The sequence below is a fragment of the Anabrus simplex genome, chromosome 1 (assembly GCF_040414725.1).
Source record: "Anabrus simplex isolate iqAnaSimp1 chromosome 1, ASM4041472v1, whole genome shotgun sequence".
NCBI classification, from domain to species: domain Eukaryota; kingdom Metazoa; phylum Arthropoda; class Insecta; order Orthoptera; family Tettigoniidae; genus Anabrus; species Anabrus simplex.
The window spans coordinates 700,020,590-700,032,844 of record NC_090265.1 but is presented as its reverse complement, the minus strand read 5'-3'; the positions used below and the strand labels follow the sequence as shown (position 1 = coordinate 700,032,844).

Here is a 12,255-nt window from a genome sequence, read left to right as displayed (position 1 = left end):
CGGCATGTGCACGACAATCTCATAATCTGTTCACTCTGCATATGACTGGTTAGGAATAAGGAAAAAATCGTTCGCCTCCGTGGTGTAGAGGATAGTGTGATTAGGTACTATCCCCTGAGGCCCGGGTTTGATTCCCGGCTCTGCCACAAAATTTGAAATGTTGTACGAGGGCTGTAACGGGGTCCACTCCTCCTCGGGAGGTCAACTGAATAGGGGGTGGGGTCGATTCCCACCTCAGCCATCCTCAAAGTGGTTTTCCGTGGTTTCCCACTTCTCCTCAAGGCAAATGCCGGGATGGCACCTAACTCAAGGCCACGGCTGCTCCCTTCCCTCTTTCTTGTCTATCCCTTTCAATATTCCCACCCCCACAAGGCCCCTGTTCAACGTAGCAGATGAGGCCGCCTAGTCAAGGTACTGGTCCTCTCCCCAAGTGTATACCCGACCCAAAGTCTGACGCTCCAGGACACTGCCCTTGAGGCGGTAGAAGTGGGATCCCTCGCTGAGTCCTAGGGAGAAACCAACCCTTGGAGGGTAAAGGTATTAAGAAAGAAAGAAAGAAAGAAAGAAAGAAGGAAGGAAGGAAGAAAAAATCACATGATTTGTTTTTATTGACTTTTTATTATGAATACATCAAAAGCTGAAGTATAATTGTATCCATTAACAAATGATGTTCCGAATATTAAGAAATATTCGGAAGTGTTCTGGTGTATACCTTGAAATATTCATTTTGTAAGTCCTCAGTTTCATTAGGGCGACCCTTATAATTATTTCTTTGCATGTGACAATGGATTAATAATAATGTATCAGAGCAGCATTTCTTATAGTCCTGATATTGAAAGAAGCGTTCTGAAGCTAGTGCAGGGAGCGTCCGTTTACTGCCTGCCTGCCTGCCTGGACAGAAGGCAGTAGGGGTATAGTTGCCATGGAAACGTGGGGGGACCCACTGCGTACACCACGGAGACGAGCCTGCTGTCCACTTAGAGTTTCCAATGGCACTACAGTAACCCCTCCCTCCTGCACTAGCTGTCAGAACTGTTCTTCTAATATTAGAACTATTACTTGACGTAGTGTAGTTTAACTTTGTGTGTGTGTTGCCCTTTATCCCTACCGTTTTACATCCAGTCAGCACCTAATTTATCACAATGTTCACAGCATCAACACTATATTATATTTTACGACATATACGCGTACGTATTATTTACGTATCTTCAGGCGCGCAGTAGAATTTCCTCGGCCACACGAAGAATATGCTTGCTTACAACATAACAACAATAAATGTCTAACCGAAATTATTCAGAAACTGGTTTACGGACTTGAGGGCTGTAATTGGAATCTGAAACAGAAGCAAAACAAAAAAAAAGGTAAATTGAGAGTGAAAGTTTGGCAAGAAAGGTTAAAAAATGGGAATGTACCTTTTTGACAGAGGGACTAAATTGCCTAAGATCAAAGAATTTGAAAGTGATAAGAAATAAAAGGAATACATGACTTACAAATTTAGGAGCATTTGAATCAGGATGTCTACCAGTCAAGAAAGTACGAAAGGTGAATAATAAAATTAAAATAAACATTACATGAGCAGATGAACTGCAGTACTTCCGTTTTAATTGAAGACCTCCGCGGAATAACGATGTAACCAACAAATCAGTAATTTTTCAGGAGAGAGGAACATTATTTTTGTGGTTTATATCACGATATACAGTACTTGAACCAGTTGAATAGGCAAGTTTACAAATGAGTTCATCTATTAAAAACAATATTTTATTGTTGTAACTTAAGGTTTAAAAAATATGTGAGTTGGAAGTGACACGCTGGAAAATTATATGCAAGTATGTCTTACACTTGTATACACCAGAAGATAAATCCTATGCACTCGAAATCTTTAGGCCCTGTTAAATACTACTACTACTACTACTACTACTACTACTACTACTACTACTAATAATAATAATAATAATAATAATAATAATAATAATAATAATTGTTATCCTATAAAATCAAAGTAAAAATAACCTGGCATGAAATAATTATGATTATCAGAGACGCAAGGGCCTTTGGAAAATTCCTATGAAGTTATTGTCAGCGCTGATCAAACAATTAAATGCACTATATTGGAGTGGGATTATATCGTCCACACTTCATCACAATTAAATTACAGTTAATTAATTGTTTTCCTTGATTAGGAAAAGCTAGTATAGCCAGAATGTTTAACCATAGAAACATGTGAATCAGTTCCCGAAAAGAAAAGAAAAATGGAGTTTGGAGTGGCCTCTGAGTGGGCAAGCCCCACCTCCTGGAAGACGAACACATGTGACGTTGTCTCGGTTAATTCTCCACAAAATATTCGCCCAAACGTTACTTGTTTCGTTTTCCACCCGGAATTCTTGTGATCGCGATTGTACGAGTATTTAGAATATAAGTGATAGCATATAATATTAGTGTAATAATAAAAATAACAACAATAAAAATGTCAAGAAAATATTTCAAAATATGGATATGATTTCGTCTATGATCTGTTAGAGCTGGTGCTGAACCAACATAAGCACTGTCCACCATCTTGACTGATGTTCCATCCGTACACCACGTAGGACAAAGTTCTGCCGGCTGTAAATCAGCTATAATTTCAATTAGGGCATAAGATGACACCATAGTATAGATGAGTGATTTTACACCCCATTTCCACTGAAATCTCATTTTTCAAATATTTGTTGCGTACACCCTTATTCTAGGGAGGTCCCGATTTATGTGGATAATTCGAGTAATTGACCAAATGATACAACCGAAGAGAAAGAAAGAATTAAAAGATGAAATGCAAAATGAACAAATGAATTTAGCCTATGACTTAGAGACCATAGAAGGAAGGAAACCGACACAAATGGTTGAAAACTGAAGTAACTGAAACTCCTGAAACAGAGAATATGACATTGAACAAACTGTTAACGTTTTGAGTAAGTTCATTGAGTTGTGGTTAGGATTTTGTCTCTTAAGAATTATGTTCTTCTAAGGGTGAATTTTTCAAAAATATTAAATAACGTTATCTGTTATTGAGATCCAGGATTAAGTCTGAACCATTTGTGTTTACATAATTATATTAACTAAATAGACAAAGGAAGTCTATTTTTTTCTTAAAATATAGCTTCAGTTTCATTTTAACTGGCATTTAGGTAAGGGCCTTACAATTAATTTTATTTATTTATTTAATCCGTTTACGCCCCAGGGTTGATTTTCCGCGGAACTCAGGGAGGGATCCCACCTCTACCACCTCAAGGGCAGTATCCTGGAGAGTGGGAAATTTGGTCGGGGATACAACTGGGGAGGAGAACCAGTATTTTGCCCAGGCGCCTGACCTGCTATGCTGAACAAGAGCCTTGTGAGGGAAACGGAAGATTTGAAGGGATATACAAGGAAGAGGGAAGGAAGCGGGCGTGACCTTAAGTTAGGTACCATCCCGGCATTATTTACTGGAGGAGAAGTGGGAAACCACGGAAAAGTACTTCGAGGATGACTGAGGAGGGAATCGAAACCCCCCTGACCTCCCTAGGCTAATTGGACCCCGCTCCAGTCGTCGAACCACTTTTCAAATTTCGTGGCAAAGCCAGGAATCGAACCCAGACCTCTGGGTGTGGCAGCTAATCACACTAACCACTACACCACAGAGGCGGCAAGGGCCTTTCTATTTATTTAATCCATTTACCCTCCAGGGTTGATTTTCCGCTGAACTCGGGGAGGGATCCCACCTCTACCACCTGAAGGGCAGTGTCCTGGAGAGTGGGACATTTGGTCGGGGATACAACTGTGGAGGAGGACCAGTATTTTGCTCATGCGCCTCACCTGCTATGCTGAACAGGGGCCTTGTGGGGGCAAGGGAAGATTGGAAGGGATAGACAAGGAAGAGTGGTGGTGGTGGTGATTATTGTTTTAAGAGGAAGTACAACTAGGCAACCATCCTCTATATAACACTAATCAGAAGGAAAAATGGAAGGGATCCGACACTTCGAAAAATGAAGATATCGGCCAAAGGAAGACAAGGGCCACGAAGGGCATGAAAATGAAAGACTCCCTAGCCCTCGCAAACCTAATAGCGTCGGGGTCCAAAAAGAACAAGAGTTGACCAAGGGAGGTCGGATAGGATAGGTGAAAGTGAGGAGTCTGGCACAAGTAAGTGGAAGCAATGCCAACACTCAGCTGAGGGCCCCGTGGTCGCCAACCCACGCTCCGAAGTTCAGAGCCCCTGAGGCCCCTTTTAGTCGCCTCTTACGACAGGCAGGGGATACCGTGGGTGTTATTCTACCGCCCCCACCCACAGGGGGAAGACAAGGAAGAGGGAAGGAAGCGGCCGTGACCTTAAGTTAGGTACCATCCCGGCATTTGCTGGATGAGAAGTGGAAACCACGGAAAACTACTTCGAGGATGGTTGAGGAGGGAATCGCCCCCCCCCCCCCTCCTGACCTTCCGAGGCTAAGTGGACTCCGCTCCTGTCCTCGTACCACTTTTCAAATTTCGTAGCAGAGCCAGGAATCGAACCCAGACCCCCGTGGGTGGCAGCTAATCACACTGGCCTTGTGTGGCAAGTGGAGGAGGATAGGTTATTAGGAGAATAATGGAGTCTACTGCAGAGGGTAAGAGAGACAGGGATGTAGAACTAGTTGAGGTAGTTGGAAATAGTGGATTGTGGAGAAGTATAGGTAAATCACAGGGCCTTGCAAGACTGAACGCTGGAAAGCGTAATATGTATGTTATTAACATGCTAATTTTTTTCTATTTGCTTTACGTCGCACCGACACAGATATGTCTTATGGGGACGATGGGATAGGAAAGGCCTAGGAATGGGAAGGAATCGGCTGTGGCCTTAATTAAGGTACAGCCCCAGTATTTGCCTGGTATGAAAATGGGAAACCACGGAAAACCATCTTCAGGACTGCCGACAGTGGGGTTCGAATCCACTATCTCCCGATTACTGGATACTGGCCGCACTTAAGCGACTACAGCTATCGAGCTCGGTGTTATTAACATGCGTGGTTAGACAATGAGGTTAGAAAGGTTCTGAATCCATTTTACAAAATGAGAATTTTTAGTATCTCATTTCTGTTACGATGCCAATTAGGTGGTAATTGTAAAACTCCACCGTCAACAGAAAAACACATTCCAGAGATTAAAAACTGTTTTATTGATGGTAATTCTGGAAGTCATTCGGATCTTGTTAACTTTTTATCTTAATAACAATGACTTTCCAAGAATTTTGAACGTTCCACGAGCTTTATGTTCTGGCGAGAGACAGACCCTTGCATGATATCATAAATATTGCCATTAAAAATATATTCTCCTTGGTCATCACGACTACATTCATAGAAAGCCTCCTTCGCGCTTAATAGCTTCTAAACCAGGGTCTTCTGATAACTGATGTGTGACACACCAACGCAATGTGCAGTGATGGTGAGGCAAGCTCCATCTTACTCTGGCACTGATAATATTTTGGGTTTATCCCAAATGATACGAGACAAACCGACTGTCAATCTTGACCTTTCTCGGGGACTTCTACGTCACTTCACACAACTATTCTAATTATGCTGAAAGGTTTGAATTAAATGTCAGCGTAATGAATCTGATAGAAAGACAAACTGTAATATTCTTATAAATAAACTAGCAAGATACCCGTGCTTCGCCACGGTATTATACTGAAATTTATAATTGAATGCTTATTGTTTTATATATAACCCGCTGATATTCGCGATTTGACTCGTTTTCTGGGAGATTCCGCCAAAATTCGCAATCTGACTCGTTTTCTGAGAGATTACGGCAACGTTCCTCCCATTTTCAATCTTTTTTCCAGCAATCGATTCCGTACTTCCCGGGCTAGGTCCAGGTATTCCACCCGGTCAGTTGGGTCCCTAAATCTTTGCCATCTTTTCTATAAGCATTTTTAATGTGGATCAAATCCTTGAGGAGATCCGGCGTGGTGTCGTCTTAGGTGCCTTGGCGGTACTGAACCGGCGGCCGGACTGCAATCGTAGTCATTACCCGTCCAGGACCCGTTTCCAGCACGGTCCGCATATTTTGACGACGGTCCAGAACATTCTTCTTCTTCTTCTTCTTCTTCTTCTTATTATTATTATTATTATTATTATTATTATTATTATTATTATTATTATTATTATTATTATTATTATTATTATTATTATTATTGATGCTCTGGACCCCAACAGCAAGATACAAGACCTCTACTTGGCGGTAAATTACATCTACTACCATTGCCATTGATGACAGTATGACCAGCACCATTGTCGCCCGTAGGCAAGTGCGCAGGACTTCTGGCGATACGAATGACATACTTCCGTGCTGGTGAACAATTGCACGGACAATCTTATACCTATCGTTTATTTCAAATGTGTTTAAATTTTTATTTATATGCCAGAAGAATCTACTGTAATCTAAGAAGGTTCTCCAAAGGAAAAAAATAGCTCTTGAAAACGAACCCAGGAAAGATGAAAAATGATCGGTTTATGATCGGAATAAGTACATTGAAAATCCACAGCCCGTTTCCAGTCATTCAACCGGGTCAGGAATGGAATGAATAAGCCCCCAGCTAGCGGTGAGGATAGGAATTGTGCCTGCTGCCGAAGCCTGTCGCACTCCTCTGAGGCAATGAATAATGAATGACAAATGAAATGAAATGATATTGGAGAGTGTTGCTGGAATGAATGATGACGGGGAAAACCGGAGTATCCGGAGAAAAAACTGTCCCGCCTCCGCTTTGTCCAGCACAAACCTCACATGGAGTGACCGGGATTTGAACCACGAAACCCAGTGGTGAGAGGCCAGCGCGCTGCCGCCAGATACGGAGGCTCCTTATAAGTACATTAGGAACAGTAAAATCAATTGGTCTCACCTCCGTTTTCACCCCACCGCGGTTAAGTTGATTTACCCCCCCCCCAAAAAAAAAGAAGGCGTGTTTCTTTATGTTTAAAGGAGATTCCAAATACCAGTGTTCACGTGTGTTACCTTCACTTTTGAGATATAAGTAATCCCATAAAAATAATTCACTTTTATTCACTTACTTTCACACTCCTTCCCCCCCCCCCTGAGTGAATTTTCCGGCAAAATATTTTTTCTTTAATAGTAAAGGATCTTCTAAATACCGATTATCTTCAGTTTTTGAGATATGTGCCCCCATGAAACGAATTCAACTCGTTTTCACACCCGCCCCCAAAGATGATTCCCCGCCGCCCCCCCCCCCGAAAAACACGTCGTTTTATTTTTAAGAAGATCTAAATACTAATTTTTACGTCTGTAAGAACTTTAGTTTTTATTAGATGTAAGTATCCTCATACAATTAATTCATTAATTTTTCAACTTTCACCCCGCCCACCTCCCTTCATTGGATTTTCCGAGAATACCTGTTTCTTTACTTTAACAGGAGATTCCAAATATCAGTTTTTACGTCTGTAACATTTTACGTTTCTGGGATATACTGTAGAAATACTCTTTCTAAAAATTCACCCCAATTTGTCACTCCTGTTCAACCCCCGTTAATCAGATTTTCCAAAAACAAAAAATAAATGTTTTTGTATTTTTAAAGGAGATTCCATATACTAACTGTCTGGTCTGCAATATCTTCATTTTCTGAGATATAAGTATCCTCATTAAAGACATTCAACCCCTTATTCACACCTTTCACCCCTCCTATTGGGATTTACAGAAAAAAAGTACGTGTTCTTTTATTTTTAAAGGAGTTGCTAAATATCAGTTTTTACATCTGCAGACTTTTGAAGTTTTGAGATATAGATACACTCATTTTTAAAACACACCCCCCTTTCACCCCGCCCCTATTTGGATTTTCGTAAAACAAAAAATACACGTTTCTTTATTTACAAAGGAGATCCCAAATACCGATTTTCAGGTCAGTAACATTTTCAGTTTCTGAGATATAAGGATCCTTATTAAAGGCATTCAACAATTTTTCACCCCTTTTCACCCCTCCCATTGGGATGGTCCGAAAACAAAATAATACGTGTTTCTTTATTTTGAAAGTAGATTCTTTTTTTTTTTGCTAGGGGCTTTACGTCGCACCGACACAGATAGGTCTTATGGCGACGATGGGATAGGAAAGGCCTAGGAGTTGGAAGGAAGCGGCCGTGGCCTTAATTAAGGTACAGCCCCAGCATTTGCCTGGTAAAGTAGATTCTAAGTACCAATTTTTACATCTGTAAACTTTGAAAGTTTTGAGATATAGATACACTCATTTTAAAAATTCACCCGCCTTTCAACCCTCCACTATTTGGATTTTCGAAAAACAAAAAGTACATGTTTCTTTATTTTTAAAGGAGATCCCAAATACCGATTTTCAGGTCTGTAATATCTTCAGTTTCTGAGATATAAGTATCCTCATTAAAGGCATTCAACCCATTATTCACTCCTTTTCACCCCTCCTATTGGGATTTTCCGAAAACAAAAAGTACGCGTTTCTTTATTTTGAAAAGAGATTCTACATACCCATTTCTACGTCTGTAAACTTTTACAGTTTCGAGATACAGATACACTCATTTCAAAAATTCACCCCCCTTTTCACCCCCTACATTATTTGAATTTTCCAAAAACAAAAAATACGTGTTCCTTTATTTTTAAAGGAGGTTCTAAATTTAAATTTTCATGACTGTAACCTCTTCATTTTTTGAGATATAAGTCTCCTCATGAAAGGTGTTCAACCCATTTTCCCCCCTTTTTACCCCCCTTCATGGGATTTTCCGAAAACAAAAATTACGTGTTTCTTTATTTTGAAAGGACATTCTAAGTACCAATTTTTACATCTGTAAACTTTGAAAGTTTTGAGATATAGATACACTCATTTTAAAAATTCAATAAGTATCCTCATTAAAGGCATTCAACCCATTATTCACTCCTTTTCACCCCTCCTATTGGGATTTTCCGAAAACAACCCCATACTATTTGGATTTTCTAAAAACAAAAAAAATACTTGTTTCTTTATTTATAAAGGAGATACCAAATACCGATTTTCAGGCCATTAACATCTTCACTTTCTGAGATATAAGGATCCTTATTAAAGGCGTTCAACAATTTTTTCACCCCTTTTCAGCCCTCCTGTCGGGGTTTTCCGAAAACAAAAAAATACGTGTTTCTTTATTTTTAAGTAGGTTCTAAGTACCAATTTTTACATCTGTAAAATTTGAAAGTTTTGAGATATAGATACACACATTTTAAAAATTCACCCCCCTTTCAACCCTCCACTATTTGGATTTTCCAAAAACAAAAAGTACATGTTTCTTTATTTTTAAAGGAGATCCCAAATATATTTTTCCAGTCTGTAATATCTTCAGTTTTTGAGATATAAGTATCCTCATTAAAGGCATTCAACACATTTGTCACTCCTTTTCACCCCTCCTATTTGGATTTTCCGAAAACAAAAAAATACGTGTTTCTTTATGTTGAAGGGAGATTCTAAATACCAATTTCTACGTCTGTAAACTTTTACGGTTTCGAGATATAGATACACTCATTTTAAAAATTTACCCCTTTTCACCCCCCCCCCTATTTGGATTTTCCAAAAACAAAAAAGTGTTTCTTTATTTTTAAAGGAGGTTCCAAATTTAAATTTTCATGACTGTAACATCTTCAGTTTTTGAGATATAAGTTTCCACATGAAAGGTGTTCAACCCCCTTTCCCCCTTTTCACCCCCTTCCATGGGATTTTCCGAAAACAAAAATACGTGTTTCTTTATTTTCAAAGCAGATTCTAAGTACCAATTTTTACATTTGCAAACTTTTAAAGATTTGAGATATACATACACTCACTTTAAAAATTCACCCCCCTTTCAACCCTCCACTATTTGGATTTCCCAAAAACAAAAGGTAGATGTTTCTTTATTTATAAAGGAGATCTCAATGACCGATTTTCAGGTCTGTAACATCTTCAGTTTCTGAGATACAAGAATCCTTATTAAAGGTATTCAACCATTTTCACCCCTTTCACACCTCCTATCGGGATTTTCCGAAAACAAAAAATACGTGTTTCTTTATTTTTAATTGAGATACCAAATACCAATTTTTATTACTCTAAACCTTTAAGTTTTTGAGACATAGATATTCTCATTTTAAAAATTAACTCTCCTTTTCACCCCTTTAGCGACGGAATATCCAAAAATCCTCCCTTCGCGAGCACCTACATGTTAATATGAATGTATCCCCAAAATATCATTTCTCTATGTCCAGTAGTTTCGGCTCGGCGATGATGAATCAGTCAGTCAGTCAGTCAGTCAGTCAGTCAGTCAGTCAGTCAGTCAGTCAGTCAGTCAGTCAGTCAGTCAGTCAGTCAGACAGGACAAGTTCTTTTATATATATAGATTATAAGTAAAGTCGTAGGGATTCCACTGTCTGTAATGCCATTTTTTCCATTATATATATATATATCCGTTTTGGGTGAACCCAAGGTCGTATCAGCAGTTTTTAGCTTTCGTGTCTGTTTGTTCCACTATCACGGGTAAACGGCTGAATAGATCTCGACCAAACTTCATATTTAAAGTCTACACATCCAGAATCAGGTTTCGATACGCATATAATTTAAAAATCACTGAACAGACTGGAGGGTTTGTAGGAAGAACAGAACAGATTTCTTCAATTTTCTCTTACACTATTGATTACATCTCGACCGAACTTCATATATTGAGTCCAGTCATCGAGGAATAGATTTCAATATGCATAACATTTAAAAATCACCGAACACTCTGGGGGTTTATACAAAGAACAAAAATTTTCTCTTGTACTATTGAATATATCTCCGCCAAAACTAATATTTAGAGTTTACTCACCCAGGAGCAGATTTTGATATGTACATCTTTAAAAAATCACTTAATGGACTGGGGTTTTATAGGAAGACCACACTTTTTTTTCATTTTTTAATTCAGCCAAAGAGTCGGACAGCGAATAGACACATCAAAAGAGGTATATTTCAAAGAGAATCCCTGAGCCCTCTCTGGTTCTGTTTGACACTCAATCCACTCTCACAGTTTGTTAAATCAACCGGTTATCGGTTCGACATTAAAGGTAACACCAGTGTCACGCGCAAGAAACCGCATCCCCTGCATATGGGCGGCTCAAAATACAATTGAAATATCTATTTCCAGTCACCCATAGTTTATTTCTGGACATATGCAGTTTGGACTTGACAAATATGGCATCCAGACCATCTGGAACGATCTCAACCAGCTCAAGGAATACATATCACAAACAGACGGAACATTCCTCCCCTTGGCCAGAACGAAGCATACGAGATCGAAGGCTACAACCAGCGAACAACGATAATGCATAAGAAAAGCTCACCAAACTTCATCTTCAACGGGTATATGAGTTCCTGCATTCTAAGTTCACAGGAAAGAACATTATAAAGGCTACTTTCGTTATACCAGTTCTAACATATTCGTTTGGTACTATCCAGTGGAGGAAAACTGATCTCCAGCATACCGTCGTTGCCGGGACAAAACCTCTTATGTGATAATATTTTCGGAGATATACTAACCCGCAGCTCATACATTATGAAGAGCGAGAATGCCTTGACAATATGCATACAATATTGCACCTTAGATGACAGAATCTTACCGGTCAAAATTCTAAGCTAAAATATTTCACATAGGAGGTTTTTTCCCGGCAGCGACGATATACTGACGGGGAAAAACATATTTATGACCAAAAAAAAAGACAAAAAATGCATGCATCAGGCAAGAACCTCCTGACAAATTCTCATATACGGTGATGCTACCCATTCTCGGCAGCGGGTGCCCTACCAAGGGCTGCACAAGGCTAGAAATAGCCACACGAAATTAATTATTGTTATAAAACATGTATTACTAGAAACGCTCGTCCAGCATTAGTGCTGAAGTATTTCAAACTTTAAAATACCCACCGCGCGCCAACAGAGTAGCCGGCTACAGCAAGCATGTGGCGAGTGACGTAGGAGCCAGCTAAAACTCGCCAAGGCTAAGCATAGAAGTTTCCATACTGTGAGCGTTCACGGTACTATAGATACCATATCGTGACATCTCATATCAATAATATGCCGTTTTCCGCGTCATTCTATGATGTTTAGTCGCATAAATAGCAGTCTCTAGTGCTGCACGGGACACGAAAGATGCGCTACTGCTTCATAGGATGAAAGTCTCTTTGTGCGTAATGACAAAGGTGAGTCATACGCTAGCCAGCAATTGGGATGTCTCTCTCTCTCTTGTGGGAGTGAGTTGGAAGAGGTAATAG

The 12,255-nt window shown here is 39.6% G+C and overlaps 1 protein-coding gene across 1 annotated transcript in view; it reads right to left on the bottom strand.

The window, feature by feature from the left end:
* Positions 1 to 1,091: 1,091 nt before the first annotated feature.
* The window catches only part of LOC136872192 (uncharacterized), an 80,120-nt gene continuing 68,956 nt past the window's right edge, over positions 1,092 to 12,255 (bottom strand). The window contains exon 6 of the mRNA XM_067146030.2: positions 1,092 to 1,333. Within this exon, the coding sequence (XP_067002131.2) occupies positions 1,280 to 1,333 (54 nt within the window). The 3' untranslated portion in view covers positions 1,092 to 1,279. The remainder of the gene's footprint in view (positions 1,334 to 12,255) is intronic.